The sequence below is a fragment of the Prunus persica genome, chromosome G6, assembly GCF_000346465.2.
Source record: "Prunus persica cultivar Lovell chromosome G6, Prunus_persica_NCBIv2, whole genome shotgun sequence".
NCBI lineage: Eukaryota > Viridiplantae > Streptophyta > Magnoliopsida > Rosales > Rosaceae > Prunus > Prunus persica.
This window is the reverse complement of record NC_034014.1, coordinates 17,916,361-17,935,749: the sequence shown is the minus strand read 5'-3', so window position 1 is coordinate 17,935,749 and position 19,389 is coordinate 17,916,361. Positions and strand designations below refer to the sequence as shown.

The 19,389-nt window shown below is 35.6% G+C and overlaps 1 protein-coding gene across 1 annotated transcript; it reads right to left on the bottom strand.

Annotated features, from left to right (window-relative positions):
• Positions 2-7,607, bottom strand: LOC18774620. Its single transcript, XM_007206288.2, has 11 exons — positions 7,049-7,607; positions 6,889-6,947; positions 6,262-6,386; positions 6,089-6,148; positions 5,138-5,196; positions 4,659-4,738; positions 4,097-4,135; positions 3,292-3,354; positions 3,134-3,181; positions 2,876-3,004; positions 2-517 (listed from the first exon to the last, which is right to left on the bottom strand). The coding sequence occupies exons 1-11, from the start codon at positions 7,380-7,382 to the stop codon at positions 470-472; spliced, it is 1,044 nt and encodes a 347-aa protein (XP_007206350.2). The 5' UTR covers positions 7,383-7,607; the 3' UTR covers positions 2-469.

Sequence of the window (19,389 nt, the reverse complement as noted above, 5' to 3'; positions counted from 1 at the left end):
ATAAAATAAAAGGTAACTGCTTTATTCACAAAAAGGAAAGGACACATTCAGGAACTGTGTTGTCATTCATCTTGCTCCTACAATATCCCCCATTGTGGTAATACAAAGCAAATGTCAATTCGAAAAAGAACATTACTAGAGAGAGATGAAGACAAATTCTAAGCCACTGGAAAATTCCAGCTTCACAGCTCCACTAGTACAAAATTCAAAAGCCTCAATGTATCTTACAAATTCCTCCTGTGGTAACAAGCGCACCTCATCTTCTTTTATCTAAAAATTCTGAAGCTACAAGTTTACATCTGTCTGGGAGACACCTAGGCTGTATTCAAGCAATTCTATATTGAGGCACCAGGGGATTGCCTCCCATACTTTTTCGGAGTACCAAGTCTTTATCACAGAGTAGTTAACAGCACGGCTGAACAAGGCTCGAGACATTTCAAATCTGCCATCTTCTTGACCTTAGTAATAATCACAATACCTCATGAGCTTTGCCATAATACCTGTTGATGAATGGAGCCTGCGAGGCAATAGCACCCGGAAAACATTAAAATTGAAGCATATCATGGTCCACTGCTATTTGAAGAGTGCAAAGGGTAATGAACCCTGGCATGTTCAGAAAAGCTCTCTTCGTTACATTTCTTTTTCTTTAAGAAACAAGAACCTTTCTTAAAAACGGAAAGAAGGGCTTAAACATCTTTCTTTAGTTATATGGAAAGCATGCTAAACAGAAATGGAGAAATAAAAACAAATAAAATAGAGGCTAAAGAGAGGATGCATAGACAATCATACCAACCCATCACATATCTACTCTTACATTTTACTAACAGTAAATGTCAATAAAAGAGATAAAAACCACGCTTAAGGTTTTTCTGCACCAACTTCCTATCAGGATATGCAGAAGTCTAAAGTTGATATGGTCTCTTTGTGCATGTCATGAGAAGCTAATTGTGTGACTTTGAGAAGATATCCACTTAATATTGATCAAGTTGACATTGAGCAAGCCCAACTTTCTTTGCCTACATGATCTCAGGATGTGGATCTCTCTGGAACTGTTCATCACACCTAAATTTTGAATCCTTACCGTTCAATTCAGATCACAAGATCACAATTATGTACAACCTTTCCTCTCCTTTGCTTTTTTACTTGGCACTGGTTTAATCCAAAACCCAGAACAATTTTTTCGTGCTTTTCAGGGAAGCACAAAACCCTTGTTTAAGGATTCGTATTTTTCAAATATTAAATTTCCCTTTGCTTTGTCTATCTATGAGCGATTTGAAGTTTCGTTTCATCAATGATCTTCCTTTTCCACGTTCGACAAAAACAGCCACCCAACAGAAAACATCATGTAGACCACCTCTGTTTAAGCTTTAGATCCACTACCAATCAAGTATCAAAATTTCAGTCAAACCCACCTCGTTCACCATACCAAAAACTAACTAACAAGGTTACACCACACCCAAAATCATGCCAGTTTGGGCACTGTATTTATGCATTGCAGAGATCTCAGATCTGGAAAGTGGGAGGCGGGAGGTGGGAGGTAATAGACAAAAAGTTAAAAGAAGAAAACGCAAGGCATGGGCTGCAGAGGTTTTGACCCCGGAAATAGGGAGAGGCAGAGGTGAAAGGAGGAAATGAGAAAATGGAAGGAAAAAAATAACAAAAAGAAGAAGAAAGTAGCATTGAAGTGTCAACATTTTTTTATTCTTTCTAAGAAAGCCAGAAGCAAAACCAATCTTTTATATCAACTTTGGAATTAAAAGCTGAGGTATGATCCGGAGAGGATGCACATCCATTTACTCAACCGACAATCAATACTAAAAATGCCTACAAGTTGCAAGACCTAACTTCTAAGAAATGAAGAGAAACAAAAAGCTGTAAGCTTAAGCCAAGGCACTAAATTAAGCATCAAATACAACATAAACTTAAAAACATACTAATTATTGGTTAGCCCTCATTGATTAGAAGAGACTCACAGTTTGAGGAGACGCATTTAATGAATTAGACAATAAACATGAACAAGACTAATTCAAAAGAGGAATGGCATAGGTGGTTAACGAAAGCAGCAAGAACAAACATCTAAGTGAACTGGACGAGGGGAGACTGATAATAGAGTATTTGGCAGGTATTTCCTAAAGTGTGCATACCAGTGGCAAATACAAGAATGAATCACTTCAAGGAGAAGAGACAATAAGGTTGTCATACTGAACATTAAAAAGGACTTAAGCATCAATAAAGCCCAAGGAAGATCCTCCTCTTCTTTCTTTTTGCTATTATTTATATATTTTGAAAACGAGAACAAAAGAGGCAGTGGCTATACTAAAATGTTCCCAGAAAAACTGGGCAACAAGCAACAACCAGGTCTCTTTTCTTTAGCAAAATGTATTGAAACTTTTAATGTGTTATTCTTCTGCAAGAACTCACTGAATTAAAGGTCAAATCCTAGACAGAACCTTGGAAGTTGGAACAAACTCATGATTGTACAACAATAGATCAATTGAATTACCAAACACCAGACTTTTTCTAAGCTGAATCCACCACCAAGTAAAACAACAATCATCTGGCATTTATGACACAAATCCAATCCAATATAACCACACAGAAACTTTATCCTAGGGACTAACAGTGGTATGGCCAAGACATTTGGAAAACCAGATGGGTCTGCTAAGTAAAGCAACATGACCACCTGATTCAACCAAATTTTCCAATGAACAAAAATCAAAAGCAAAGGCATTCAAGATGGTAGACCAGGATAGTCTATTGCACATATTTTGAACACCCAGTTTAAATATGACAACTATCCGACCTTGTAAGTTGCAACAAAGCTGCTTTCACATATGCAAATACAAATCCAAAATATCAGTGTTTAGAACATTACCTTAACATTTGATATGTCAGGAGTATCTGGTGTCTGTACAGGGTAGAACTTGTAAAACCTCATATTTTCAAATGCTGCTTTAGCTTCCTCACTCATCTCTTCAATGGCTTTTCTTCGGGCTTCCCTTGCCTATAAAAGAGAGAAATAGAAGAAAAATTATACTTCTAAACAAATTTTATACTTTAAGATAAATATTGTTCAAACACCCAAATATAGTCAATTATATCTTGGTAAAAATATTAAAGAAAAAAAGAGTACCTCCCGGTTATTTTTCTTTTGTTCACGTACTTTCTCCTTGACAAACTCCTGAGAAAGCATAAAAGAAGGAAATTCAGAAACAACTAGTGCAAGGATAAGGGAAGGAGGCAGATAGAAGTAGAAGGTTATGAGTCACTTCCATCTTTATTACAATTTACCTTGAATGCATCCTTCTGGTCTGCAGATAATTCCTCCTCTTCTATCAATTTATCAGTGAACTCCTACAGGTTTAGAGACAATTAAGAAACACGCTTCATTGATGTTTTTATATTGTCTCTTTATACTTAACAAAGGGGGATCAGCAAGGAAACAAATTTAACAAAACTGGGCAAAAGATGGGGGAATACAATAATAAAAAGAGATGCAAAAGCATGTTACCAGGACTTGCTGTTAAACATCATTAAATAACCAAAAGAAGCTCACTCATCAAATGTTTGTAACTAGGAAAAATGATTACAATATAAATATGCACGTTGAAACACATTAGTCATTGAAATCAGAATACAATACCAAGGGAATACATCATTAGATAAACATTAGCCTTTCTATACTTCAGCTTCCAGTTCTAGTCCTGAATTATAGAAGAAATTGCCATATTCTAACTCAAGATGAATCTCGTAAATGGCAGAGAAATATTCAATAGTATTGTCAATGTATCTGAATAAAAAAGAAAACAATTACAAATACATTAAAGAAGCATCACTATATGATTGGACGTGCCACACTCTGAGATATATATGGATTCCTTATAAAAGAATATGCTACAAAGGTCAAAATAATCTACAAACTTGAATAGTGGGCTTATATAAAAAATAATCCTAGCCAATTAAAATAAGCATGTCTGTATCAATGACAAGCAACCAGATGCAAAAGATAAAGTTGATAAGAAGCATCATAAGCGACACAATTTCAGAACTGAATCAATCCAAAACATACACAAACATAAAAAGTTTGATTTTGTACCTCCAATTCATCCAACTCCCAATCAAATTCACAGTAAACCTGCAAAGGGCAAAAAAGAAAGTCACTTCAGCAAAGATCTGGAAGTGTACATACTGTAGTCATTCCATTTCATATGAGCAGCTAGTAACTTGTTTGTGTAATGAAAAGATTGATCTTTTACTTCATTTGTCCAATTTCCAGAAACTTATGGCCACCAGTATAAGCCTCGCATAGGATTAAAATGGGTTGGACAAAGAGATCTAAGACATATATAATCTCAGTAAAAGGATGTCCATGCGTTGTACTTAAATTAAAGTCGAGAAGGAAAGAGGACATAGAAGGATGTAGGACAAGAATAAATAAAAAATTCATCGCTTCATGGCCACATGCCAGCCTAATACAGTTTTTCCTGTCCACTTATTTTTCTTCTTTTTTTAATTTAGGAAATATTATTGTATATTAGGTTCCCCCCCTTCTGCACTTTGCTTATCAAAGAAAGGGAATCCGTAAACCCAGTCATATATTCCATATCCAAACAATTTGTTGTCCATTAGTTTGTTTCACTAATAACTACAAACCTTACCGGCTTTGGCTCTCCTGGAAACATTATTGGGACCTCAGTGCTTTGCTCAAGCTCATCTTCCTTAAAAGGCTGATAGAAATCTGTCAAAGATGACAGCATGTCAAAACCAGTAGAGTTCAACATGCACTACAGACAATGATGATTGACCACCAACAAACATGAGTTGAACATCCTATGTCAATAACCAAATCAAAGTAGCCATCATCAAGCCCCAAATTTATCCATAAATTTCAGAACATTAAGGATGGTATTTTCCTTTTCACTTCCTAACACAATAATTTTGAACAATCGTGTTCTTCATTCTAGAAAAATATTTTTGAAGATATGGGGAGAGAGAGAGAGAGAGAGAGAGAGAGAGAGAGAGAGAGAGAGAGAGAGAGAGAGAGAGAGAATCTCATATCCTTCAGATAAAAAAAAACGTCTATAAGTCAACGTGAAATTAAACAACTTTAACAACAAAAGATAGTTTGGAAACCTACAAGGCAAACAGTACTCAAATTTCTTGAGACGATCTATCTTCATGTGTTTCAAAGCAGCCCTGCAATAACATTTATATAAATAACCAAAAAATAGTTAAATCCTCAAACAATGTGACAATAATAAAAGTTTGGCTCAATAAACAGTGTAAGACAAAACTCAACAGCAAAACCCGAACAAAAGTGGAAAACTACTTTTAAAACAGAGGTCCGAAAAGCAAAATAGCAATGATAAAGGCTTACAATCACCCACTTTATCTAGGGCATAATATGTAAACTACAAGCCTAGGCTACTTTATAATTTATATATAGCGTGCATTTCAATGTATGACATATGGTCTCAAGTAAAAGCAGAGGGTTTTAGTTCAGACAAGAAACAGCTAAGGAGGTGTTATTAATCAGCCTCAGCCAAGGGTTCAAAGCCAGCCAATGGGAATACATCAGCCGCTCAGGTACAAATGAACATTATGGTACACATTCAATGCAAAACATTCTCATGGACAGCCGTCATGTATGCTGAACAGTGAATCATTCAGTGGCAGATCAACATGATGTAACCAATGTCTATGAATAACCTATGATGAAAAGTAGCAAAACCAAAGCAAAATACAAATAGACTACAGAAACAACCAAGATTTACTCCTTTTAAACAGCCAAGCAGGAATATAACATGGGATCTTTAAAGAATATTTTACTTAATTGTCCCAAAAAAAAAAAAAAAACATAAAAAATTAGTTCAATTCAGTTATAAGGAAGTTAAAAACACAATCATGGTTTTGATTGAGTTAAACCACCAACTCAAATAATACAGTAATTCTAATAATTCCAATATTATACATCCAAACTCACTGTACAGCAGTCCTGTAACACTGATTACAAAACCTAAAAACATATATGAATACAAGAAATAAAAGGAAAAAGAGGAAAGGGGAATGAGAATGAGTGTTATTCTACCTTCTCTGAGTGCAGCCCAAAATAAATATTTGAGATTTAAGTCTATCAACCTGGCTGTCTCTGTAGAAAGTTGAAAGTTCACAATGATATCAAGAAATTGACAAAGAACTTTACAACTTCCAAAAAGAAGTGTTTCTTAAAATAAGTTCAAAACCACCAACACCAAATAGTACCTATTCTCCAGAGGAATATACGGAATCCAGTCCATTTTCATTTGTTTCATGGGAATTATTTCTTCAGCTTCTCTCTGAACCGAATTAATCCCAATCTTATCCGAAGGGGGGAAAGGTGATACAACCTATAAAAGCAAAAGAAGCTTAGCAAGACAAGAGATGAATAATATGCATAATAATGCGCAGTCAGGTTTGCAATTACCAAAATATAAATCATTTACTAAAAAATACAAGAAACATGTTACAAAGGAAAAAAGAAAAATGCAGGATGCAAACTCAGTCTAAGAAACAAAAATTACAAGATGATTGCAGATGAATTACTGTTTCCATTACCAAATAAAATCATTTGCTACGAACATGGGAAGTAGAACTATAAGAAACAACAATGTAAAACAAAGAAAGACATATACCCAAATGAGCAAACATTGCATTCTAAGAAGTTCAATTCAATATATGTTTGAAGAATTAGTAAACCAATTTCATTACAGTTGAAGTAGTACGAAGTAAAACTTTCACATTAATAAGTTTTTTATTTTATTTTGTATACAGTAAAGTAAAAAACTAACAAATTTGAGTAAAGAAAATTGGGCATCTAAAGCAGAAAAAGAGATGAGTTGTTGAACTTACAGCGACCACAACAGGAATGCAAACAACTTTGTTTTCACCATTCACAGACACCAATTGAGCTGCAAAAAGAGAACGTAATTGGAGAAATTAAACACATTGAAATGAAGAAAAAAAAAAAAAAAAAAAACAAGCAAACAGAAGCTGGTAGGAGTTAGCTTACGCTCAGTACAACCAAAGAGATAGACTTTGTTCTTGCCAAGGTCATAGAGCTTCCCCCCTTCTTCAAAAGCTTGTTCGAGATTGGAGAAATCCCACTTGAATTGGTAAACGGAGTCCAATTGATCCCACTCAGTCCCAACAGGAAATGCAGCCTTCCATAGATCTTCGAGGTTCCGAGGGTCCTCCAAGTATTGGGGCTCCGATTGGGGCTCCGACGCCTTAACCCTCTTCGTCGTCCGAGTCCTTGTGGCTTTGCTGCTGTTGGCGGCTTTGCTCGATTCTTTGTGGTTCTCTGCCTCCTTCTGGCTCGCCTTCCTCTTAGCTCCCCTCCTCATTTTCGTGCTTCTTATATGTGTTCTCGTGTGCTTCTTGTATTTACAGCAGCTTGTTCTCAGACTCAGCTCGCCAGAACCAGAAGAAAGAGAGATACAGAGAGAGAGATAGAAAAATAGGGTTTGGCGGTGGATGCGGATTCGAATTTTGGGAAGAGAGAGACCGAGAGGCTTTGTGTGTGTTTTTTTTGTTGTTTAATTTGGATTTAGATGGATGGGAAATTAATTAGGAGGGGTCCAAAGACTCAGGTGGCTTTTTTTATTCCTAGTCTTTTTGTATGCTTCCAGAGTTGGATAGCATGGGATCCAAACTTCAAATATCATTCTTTTTTGGGTAACGATATATTAACTAACGATCATATCTGTCTTTCATCAAAAGTGAGATGTTTTTTTCAAGAACTTTCAGCCATTTTGCCCTTAAACTATCACGCTATTCGAATTTAGTCTTTGAAATTATTTTATTAGTCAATTTAATTCTTAAATCTATATATATAAAGCAAAAGGCAGAGAATGGTGAAACATTCAAAATACCAGAAAATGCCCTTGGTTAATGCAAACATTAAGAATTAAAATTATTAATTAAATGAGGATAATATGGTAAATTCACAATTTTTCATATTAAAAAAATTAAAATTAAAAGAAAATTCAGATAATGGATCCTATTTTTATGAAACACAACTATCTATTATCTTTTTTAATTCTAAAATAAATTTAAATTTTTTTAAAAAAAGCCTCTCGCAGGCGCAGAAGCGCGTGCAGAGAGGCTAGTTCATAATAAATATTCAATTTCACCTTTACCGTTAAGTTTTTTAAATTTTATAAACTTGTCTGTCAACAATAAGTACAAATTCGTAATTTTAAAGCAAAATAAAAAGTAAACTCCTTTTAAAATACAAAGTGTATTTTTAAAATTTAAAAAAAGAATCAACAAAATGGAAAAAAAAATATTAATAACCCAGCCATTGCAAGATCCGTTCCCCTCCCTCCCTCCCTCCAATGGCTTCTAACCTGTTATGAAGAAAAAATATCTAATGTGCTCTCAAGCAAGGACGGATCCACAGAGGAGCAAGGGTGGTCAATTGACCCCTGCAACCTCTAAAATCCGCCATTAAAGGAGCAAAACTTGACCCTCGCAAGCTGTTCGATGAAATGCCCTAAATGGGCAACCTCTCTATGTGCTCCAGCGTGCTGCTTGGGCGCAGCGCGCACCCTTCCTTTTTTTGTTTCGCTCAATGTCAAAATGACATCGTTGCAGCAATTGTTGCCCGATAATACCTACTCATTTCTTCACTTCTCAACCCTAAATCTCCAATCCCCAAAACCCCCTAATCCTAGTAAACCAACCTTCACCCAATTCGACAGTGGCTTTCCCCACAAATCTGACATCGACGACATCTTCATAGTGGCGGCGGCGGCAACAGCAAAGTAAAGAAGTCACCCTCAAATTCAATTTGATTTCAAAGGTGGATTTTTCCCTCAAATTTGAAAGTTTGTTACCTTAATTTCTTTATGCTTTAATTAATTAATAAAGATACTTATATGTGTTTTGTTTTTCTTGATTAGGTGTTGTTGTTGTTGAGGTTTTATTTTGGTTTGTTAGTTTGAATAAATTAGTGTTTTATATTAGAATATATTTTTTGTAAGTTTGATTAGTTGTTGGGATTTTATTTTGGTTAGTTTGCATAAATTAGGGGTTTTTGTTATTGTTGATGCTTGATTGATTATTTCAACCAATACAGTTATGGAACGATACTTTAAGAGAAATTTATCATCAACTACTTCTAGTTCGGATAATGTGGGTAGTTCGAGTTCGAAAGATGTGGGTATTTCGAGAGATGTGAATAGTTCGAAAGAAAGTGAGTTGCAAGATGTCTTGACGAAGTTCGAAGAGCATATCTACAAAAGGGTCCATGTCAGTCTAAGGATCACACATTTTCACAAATTGATCTTTCAGGGTATGATCGATGCTTTAATGTCAAGTGGTTTGATGAGTTTGACTGGTCGGAATATAGTATTAGTAAAGATGCTGCATTTTGCCTTTATTGTTATCTTTTCATATCCAATTTCAAATTGGTCAAGGGTGTAGCGACACCTTTACAGAGATGGATTTTAGAAATTGGAAGAAGAAAGATAAAATTAGGCAACAAGTTGGATGTGTTGGAAGTGTTCATAACCAATCTAGACAATATTCTGCGGATCTTATGAATCAGAAGCAACACATCTGAACAATTTTGATAAAGCAATTAGAGCAAGCTCGTGTTGATTATCGTATTTGCTTGACAACTTCTCTTGATTGCGTAAATTTTTTGTTGAAGCAAGGTCTTCCTTTTCGTGGTCATGATGAGAGTGACACTTCAAACAATAGGGATTATTTGGAGCTCTTACAATTTCTTGCTGATCATGATGAGAAAGTTAATAGCCCCAACAAATCAAAAAGATCTTGTGAATGCTCGTGCCACTGAAATTATTAAGAAAATCATTAAGGATATGAATGATGCATTCTTCTATTTATTAGTTGATGAATCGCGTGATGTGTTAGTAAAAGAATATATGGCCGTGGTGTTTCGTTATATGGACAAAAGTGGGGATGTAATTGAGAGGTTTGTGGGCATTCAACATGTTAGCGACACTACATCAAACTCACTCAAGGATGTTATTGACACATTGTTTTAAGAAGAGGAATTGAGCATTTCCATGCTAAGAGGACAATAATATGATAGAGCTAGTAATATGAAGGGTGAGTTCATGTCACGACTCGATTCAAAAATAAGGAATATTCCCGAATCATGGTGTGAGCCATACCATAGTCATAAAAATAAAATCCTTTATTCCCATGATATGATGAGAAATAGAGCCACAAATAATACAAATTTACTTAACAACACAGAATCAGAGTCGTAGTAGCTCGTAGTTAAATACACACTAAGATCTTTATCAAACGATTGACTACTTACAAACATTAATTACACAAATCAACAACAAAAGCCTAACAACTTAGTTGAAACCCACTTCCTTTGACAGGACCCGCCCCGAATTCCTCGGAATCTGCAACGAATCCTATAGATTATTCGACAACATACTGAAGCTAGGCCTACCTACTAAAAAGGGATAAGACTTTCTGCTGAAATTTCGGCAGAGTCTTCCATGAAAAATGAACATTTTCCAAATTTTCAACATGTTAAAACACAATTATAAACACCAACCAGTAGCATGCACAATGTAAATTCATGCAGTTGACATAATAGGCCTCCGACCTTACATTCAACCCTAACATGGGCGATAACAAAGCATATCTAATGAGATTCAGTTTACAAATGGAAGTGAAGTTCAATGAAAATGTAATAGATAAAGAGTGTCCTACCGAAAGTCGGGGCTCAGAAACTCAGAGCTTGGCTTTATTGCTCAGCTCAGGTGGGGACGCAAAACTAGAAAACTTGTGAGTAGACAAAAACAAAGTTTTGTTATCTTTGAAACAAACATATAATAACCCCACTGTTTGGAAAACGATTCAGAAAACATGCATTCATAATTGGTATATATATATATATATATATATATATATATAACTAAGTCAAAACTAAAGTGAAATCCATATATCGTAATGATATACTAATACCCATCCCATTCAAAAACCTTTCCCCAAACCACTCTCTCAAAACGCTTGCCCGTTGGCAAGGCGAGCGAGGAAGGATCCTCACTGACAAATAAGAATGAATGTATAGGTATATATATATATATATATATCTATGGAAGAATCCAATCGGGGGATTGTTTGACCACTACCACATGGAAGACCACTACCAAACTTGTACCGAGGAAACAATCCAATCGGGATTGTTTGACTAGACCACATGGAAGAATCCTCAATTGACCATGTGGCTAGGGAACAAGCCATCCAATCGGGGGATTGGGCTCACTAGCACATACAGTAGAATCCTCAATACTCGTGCGCATGTGACAAGTCCTATGCGCGTAGACTAACCCCGCTAAGGGTCCACGAAACACCCCGTCAAGGGTGCCTAGGTTCTGACATATTCAAGTATCTCAAAATTCCAAATATCCAATTTCAGTATTCCAAATTCGGGGAGGTACATAGGGAAGTGCTTATAGCACTCTAAATTGACATAAACCACAATCCACTCTCATTCCATAATCTCATTCCCAACGACACCATGTACCCAACACATGTCCAAGTATAGATAAAAATTCTCAGAAAAATAGCATATATCCATTCAAGATAAATCATAATCCGCAATTATTCGAATATAATTCCAATACTTTCATAATCATATTATATTTCAACTTCAAAATACATAATAACTCAAAATCAAAGGACTCAATATGCATATTTTTCTATCATTGAAAATAATGAATATTATTTAAAAACAAAGTCCACTCATAGATAATCAAACGCTGCTTGACCCTGAGAGTGTCCTGCCTACTGGTATGCTGCGTCGGAGTACCTATTTCAGAATAAGAGGCTAGATTAACATAAAATACTTCAAACGAGACTTTAAAATAAATTCATACTTTTTTCGAGATTCAAGTGTATGAACGACGAACGAGAAGTTCCTAAGGTCCAATTACATGTTCTGAATGGTGGAATAGCCTCAGAAGATGCTCGGTCAACCGAGTGGTTAAACTTCCCAAATTTGGTCAACGAGGCCCGCGACCTCTGATTTTCGATCCGAAAGTTCATACGGGTTGAACAAAGTTTATTAAATACGTCCTACAAGTTTGGTCCAGATCGAGCTGTCGGATTGCTCGCGATCGGACGGTCACCGTTTTACCTAATCTTTGAATCATTTAATCGGAGCATCCGAGACTCCAATTCTTGATTCGTGAATTTCTACACAATTCTAGAGGTGCCTAGATCAACATACTTAGAAATGGAGTCGATCCAACGGTCCGAACATATAGAACCCAGATAACGTCTAATATGCGTAAATCTGATCGACAGTCATACGATAACCAAATTCAAATCCGAGCATACTGTCATGCTCGGGACAACATGGGGAACATTTTAGAACCAAATGGGCCACCCAAACCTGGCCCACGCGCCGCTACATGCACCGACAGCGCGTGAGTGTTTTGAGAAAATTCCGACTACTCGAAAAATCTCAAAACACCCGACAATACCTATACTTACGTGATCAGGACAACAAGTGTAACAACTTTTGTTATTGGGCCATGGCCAAAAAGTGACCAAAACTTGCCTGAAACTCAAGCCAAAAACTGGTCCTTTGATTCGAAAAACAAGTTTCAAACCTTGAAATCGATCATAATCAACCCAACCATCAGCTAGATCACATTGAAAGGATGACAAAGCATACCTGGATTGACAAATTTGGTGGCTGGAATCGTCCGAAACAAAGATCTCTAAAGCCTTCTCCCACTCATTAGATATACCTCAAATGACACACACACACACCCCAGACTCCACTGTATTTATGAAGTATGTGTAATGCAGCGCAAACATCATTTATCTATGCTGAATAATAATATAGATAATAACAATAATATTTCAGATTTAATCACTTGAATAATAATATTCACCCAACGTCAAATAATATCTACAAAGAAACATCAATAATAATATTCACTGAACAAAGCAACAATAATATTCATATTTATAGTACGATATATAAGCACCAAGATTAAAAGTGACATAGCCCAATCATCGAGAAATCAGGAAACCCTACCTCGTGTCCAACTAGTTAGAATACCGAATGACCCTTCCAATCCTTCTGTTTCCACTCGAGCCTAAATCGAACAACAGGGACAAATAATAATTAGTGCTTTTCCTTAGCATAATTTTTGGTTAAAAAGTTATGAGTCTCGGATGGTCTTGAAACCAACGTTAACAGACTTCAAGTGAAACACCAAGTTGGGGAGGATGACGAACGACACCAACATCGCACCTCATGCGTTGAACACACATATGGTAACTGCATGGTATTATTCACCGTCTTCCCCAAAAAATCATGTTTTTCCTGTTTTCCACTTTGTTTTTGGCATAATTAACAATAGTAAAATTTGCAAGACTACACTCAAATTAAAGTTGGTAACCTTAACTTTCTATACATATACAGAAATGTGAAAATGGAACTACGGTTAGTGAGAAATTTGAACCTAAAGACAAACCCAAAAATCTGAATTTTCATTTTCTAGCTTCCTATGTTTTGGCAGTTTTGTAAACCCAACTTCATTCCAATTTTTGATCCCCCAAAACATAACCAAAATTAGTGAAATCAAAAGGGTTTAGACCCTTGCTATTCCTATTTCCAAAACATCAAAACCTTTCAAAAATATTTCATGGATCAAAGGAACATGAGAGCCAAACTAAGGCCCATGAACTAAAATTTCCAGAAAAGGGTTATTGACCGAAATAGTCCCCCAACTATTGCTCGAATTTCATTTTGGTCCACGAACTAAATTTTTCATTACAATGGTCCTTCAACTCTCTATTTAGTATCAAAATGGTCTTACCGTCAAAGTCTGTCAATTATTCCGTAAAATCGAGGGGCAAATCCATCCAAATCTGTCGATCCCTGCAACTCACCCGATTCCTCTATCTGTCAATTATTTTGTTGAACACTATTACTTGTCCACCATAGAATATGGTCATTTGTGCCTTTTGAGGCTCTCCTGGGAAGATTTCTTCACACTGACACATGATGAGCAAGCAATAATGAGCCTAAGAAATACTTCACATATAAGTTATAACAGACCTAGCTAAACTTCCTACTTGTCCATGTGCAATAAACTGAACAAAATCATTTGTTGCAACAACGCCTTTAAATTTCCAGAAATTGGACTCTTCTATGGGAACAAAGGAGCCAAAACTAGCTTGTTAAGGGAACAATTCCATGAATTTAAAGTCTCAAAGAGTTGTTGGCACATTCCTGAATTTTCCAGAAATGGAAAGAAATTCATGGGTGGGGCTGTAGCAGTATTAGCTCAATGAATCAAATACTATCTTAGGAACTAAATAAGAAAAATTCTAAAACCCTTTGGTGGACAGCTACTAGAAACATAAATTTTATGGGCAGATTAGAGATTGTTATTCTGAGTTCAATTTTGGGTTTTTGCAATTTTGGAGTTGGAACTTCAGTTGGGCTTGTGATCGGGTATTATCTCTTCATCTACTTCCAACCAACTAATGTCATGGTCGACTCTATCTTCCTTTCTTTTTCTCCAATTTCCTTCCTCTTCATTACTAATTCTACTTTTGTGATGGGATCTATCTAGTTGGGAGAGGAGGTAGTGAGTGTCTTGAGAAGTTTTTGGTGAGAGAGGAGGCTCATGGAGGGAAAGAGAGAGAGAGAGAGAGAGAGAGAGAGAGAGAGAGAGAGAGAGAGAGTGGTGAATCACATCTCTTCCTTGTACCTAGTCCTCCAACTACAATACGCATTTGTGGTGAGATTCAATTTTTAATTTTTAATTTTATTTTCTAATGTTAATAATAGTTTTCTATAATTTTTAATTAATTTATTAGTATTTTAATTTATATGGACAGTTGTACCCCTCAATTTAACAATAAAATTAACAGACTTTGACAGTAGGACTGTTTTGATACCAAATGAAGAGTTGAAGGACCATTGAAATGAAAAATTTAGTTGGTGGACCAAAATGATACTGGAGCAATAGTTGAAGGACCATTTCAGTCAATAACCCTTCCAGAAAAATACAAAGTTTCATAATTTTCTCAAAAGTCTCTTTCAACACACCTCAAATACCATCCTTAAGGCTCAAAATCATACTCGAACATCATATCCTTGGCCTAAGCTTCCCAAAAACAAGATTTGGATCTAAAGTTTGAACACCCAAACCCAAAAATTTATCAACACACCCACAATCTGAAAATCTTGATTTCAAAATGCTTCTTTTGATTTTCTTATGCCTTAAAAGATTCACAAATCATTCTCTGACTCAATTACAACTGTAAATTCACTCAAACAATTAATTATACAAAAACTAAAGAATTGAAAATGAACTTAGAAAAAGAGTCCCACCTTTCATCCTTCCAATTGTTTCAACATTTCACCGTTTTCTCTTCTACCTCTCACATTTGCTTTCTTAATTCTCTCATGGATGTAATAGTAATAACATCTCCATTATTTCCATGTCTTCTCCTCCTCCTCTTCTTCTTCTTATTTCTCTCTCTCTCTCTCTCTTGCTAGCAACTTAACTCTCTTAGCTCTAAAGGAAATCAGATTCATCATTGGGGAAGATCCCTTAGGCTAGGTGAGTCATAACTTTAGGCTAGATGAGTCATCACTTTAGGCTAGGTTACTCATCCTTTCATAATGCTGGATTTGAAAACTTGAGGCAAGGGGGAAAGAATGGGAGAAGGGTGGGCTGATGCCCTCCACGTTTCATATATTTTTATTTTTGGGCTTACAAATGTATTTTGGTAATTTTTTTTACACATAGGGGTATTTTGGTCATTTTAGCCCAAAGTTCAGAAACGATTTCCTACCTATTCGTTGAGTCCACTACTATCGTCTGACTTCAATATCTTAAATGTCCTTTGAACAATTCACAAAATGTTATGTAAGGGCTTTTTTGTCTAACTTGAAATTAAACACATTTAATCCAATAGTCTCAATCCAAAATCACTTGATAAATTACCCATAATCATTCTTCACCATAATATTATTTTTTTTTACTGAAATATGAAAATCCACCTTGAATTTTTTGGGTTATTACAGTTCAAAGAAAATCCTTGTGCTATTATATTCATTGTTTTGCACATTAACTTCAATTAGCTCCCGTGGCCGTGGCAAAGAGAAATGCTTATATTGTCACTTTCTTCACATCTTGTAATAGTTTGGTTAATATTGTTGGAGCATCGTGTAAGCGTCGTGACATACTTAGAGATCAACAACAAAAGGATATTACGAAAGCTCTTGAAAAATATACTTTTCCAACAGGGCGAGGCCTAAATCAAGAAACTTGTCTCAAGTATCCCGATGATACACTTTAGAACTCATATTATGGTACATTACTTAGTATCATCTCCATATTTAAATCTTTGTTGAAAGTGCTTAAATTGATTATTAAGGATGGCTCCACTGATAATCTAGGTGAAGCAAATAGGTTATTGAGAGAAATACAATCTTTTAAGTTTGTATTTCACTTATTTTTCATGAGATCTATATTTGGACCACAAATGACTTGTCATAAGTATTACAAAGGAAATACCAAGATATTGGGAATGCAATGACTTTAGTCAAAGTTTGCAAGAACCAACTACAACACATGAGAGAGAATACATTTGAAGCCTTGCTTGATCAAGTATCTTCCTTTGTGACAAACATGATATTATGGTTCCAAACATGGATGATGCATATGTAGCTCAATGGAGATCACATTGGAGAGCTCCTAGAATAACACACCTCCATCATTATCGTGTGGACATCTTTATTCAAATCATTGAGTGGCAACTTGCAGAATTAAATCATCGCTTCAGTGAGGTAAATACTGAGTTACCTTTGTTTGGCATGTTTAAGTGGAATTATATCAAGTTCTGGTGGAAACCATTTGAGGCTGCTATAATAATGTCATCATTAAAGAGCTTAAAACCAGCTGTAGAAAATTGATCTTTGATGTGTTTTAGGCGAAGTAAGAACTTCTCGACTGAATCATCACCCTTGTGGATGGTGTGCAACCCAATTTTGAGTTGATTCACCCTAACCCTTGAGACAGAAGCTTACCTATCTGTAAGGCTTAACTATGCATCTCTAGCTGATTTGCAACCAATAGCATACTCTATTGCTTCATCTGACAGAGTTGCTATAAGCAGACTAAGCCGAGATTTATCAATTTGAATCCAGTGATGATAAGCCTTAGTTAACTCAGTTGTAACTCATTCAGACTCAGTTATGAAGTATTTAGGTGGACACACAGATGTGTCATCAAAATGGCCATATAAGTCATAGCCTTGAAGCACATGCTCTAATTGATAATTCCATTTCATGAAATTATCATCATTCAACTTAAAAGTCAATACGCCAAATAAGGCCTCAATATTCGGAACGTTAAGAGACACTTCAATGTAGACACAACAAACAAATTTACAAACAGATTGCTTTGAGCGTCAAAGAATTAGAGAGCTTTGTGCTTCAATAATCAGAGACAATAGCTTCGATTAATCAAAAAATTACCTCGTGCTTCAAGAAAACAGAAGAAAATTGCTTTGTGCTTCAAGAAAACAGAGAAATTGCTTCGTGCTTCAAGAAAACAGAAAAATTGCTTCGTGCTTCAAGAAATCAGCGAAAATTGCTTTGTGCTTCAAGAAATCATATAAAATGCTTCGTGCTTCAATCCATCATGCTTAAATAAGATTGAAGAAAGAAACGGCATACCAGAGATGAATTCATCATCGAGTCAAGAAGAACAGCACATGAAGAACACTTGCAGAATCACCAAAAAGATTATCAAACTTGTGAGAAACGCATGCATCCAACAATTCACCATTGGTGCAATTGATAACTCGAAACCGAAATTAGCAGAGATGAATTCAACACCAAGTCAAGAAGAATAGTGCACAAAGAAAATTGACGAAGAACACTTGTAGAATCTCCAAAAAGATTATGAAACTCGAGAGAAACGCAAGCACCCAACGATTCGCCATTCTTGCAATTGATAACTCGAAACCGAAATTAGTTGTGAGACAGTGGTGCGGAAGCATAAAAGATCAAGAATCGAAGAGCCGAAGCTCTGATACCATGATAACCATGGCAGAAAAATATATTTAGGTTTTGGGTTTTAGTAAGAGAAAGTTGAAGAGAAAGAAGCATAGTATATTTCTTTCTGAAAAATCTTATACATCCCAAGTTAAGCTTAAGCTCTGCCTAAGGTTATCCTTATATAGCTAACTAACATTACTTCTCCTCTAAGTAAACTATGCTAACATGCACATGTATACACTAATACGCACGTGATCAATCTAGCCCACGTTGAACACCTTAGCAACAATACATTGTTAACAAAAAACGACACTTTATCCTTTTTTGAATGTACCAAGAATTCATGCAAAATTCTACTATCACTTTTATGATATTGACACCAGTTTGTATGCCAATTGCTAATAAATAATAATATTAATAATAATAACAATAATAATAGAAAATTTAGGTTAAATTCAAATATGAAGATAAAACTTGGGTGCAATCCACGCATTTATTATTTTTTATGGGTCACATTTGTTGTTGTTGATCTAAATACTTTCACTTTTGTGTCACGTAAGAGTACATGCATTTTTTTACTTTTTTGATGTTTACATTTTAATTTTTTAATTTCTCCAATTATGCCCCTAAAACATAAATAAAGAAATAAATATGCTTATGTCATAGTAGTTAATTAATTATAATTCCCTTCCATTATATAAAAACAACAAAAACACGAGACAAATCACTCAAATTACGTATTCCACAAATAGTCATTCTTCTATCAAACCAATTTCTGCAAATTTCATGTTCCTTTAATGCATAGATGTATGGGTTTCAATTAAGGGTTCAATATTATAAGTAGGCTTATTTATGTACATGCCCCTGTGCTTTCAAAGTTATCTCATATTACCACATATTCTTTGAAACATCTCAAAATACCATCTACACTTTTAATAACTGTCTCACGTTACCTATTCCGTCAGTACTAAGAGACATTTCGTTACGTGATGGATATATTGAGTAATTTAGGGTCTGTGTTGATGGTGGGTGGAGATTTTTGGGAGAGAAATCTTTTGGAGGCTGTTGTGATGAGTGGGTGAGGCTTGGTTGTGGTTTCAAAGGTTGAGAGGATAAAGAGGAGGAGGGTGGACGAAGACCAAAAGGGCACAGATGGAAATTGTGGATTGGGCTTTGGACAGAAGGAGATTATTGGAATTGGTTCGTTTGAAAATTGTGCATGTTTGTTATGAAGAAGAACATGAATGAGATGGGGACGATGACGATGAAAAAGAGAAAAGCTTGTTACTTTTGTCAACAATGGTTGTGCCATTGTC

Coding starts and splice junctions, on each gene's coding strand:
- LOC18774620 (XM_007206288.2), bottom strand. CDS start 7,382: ATGAGGAGGGGAGCTAAGAGGAAGGCGAGCCAGAAGGAGGCAGAGAAC. Junction 6,948..7,048: donor TCTCTTTGGTTGTACTGAGC/GTAAGCTAACTC, acceptor CTCTTTTTGCAG/CTCAATTGGTGTCTGTGAAT. Junction 5,197..6,088: donor TTGGGCTGCACTCAGAGAAG/GTAGAATAACAC, acceptor ATGTTATTGCAG/GGCTGCTTTGAAACACATGA.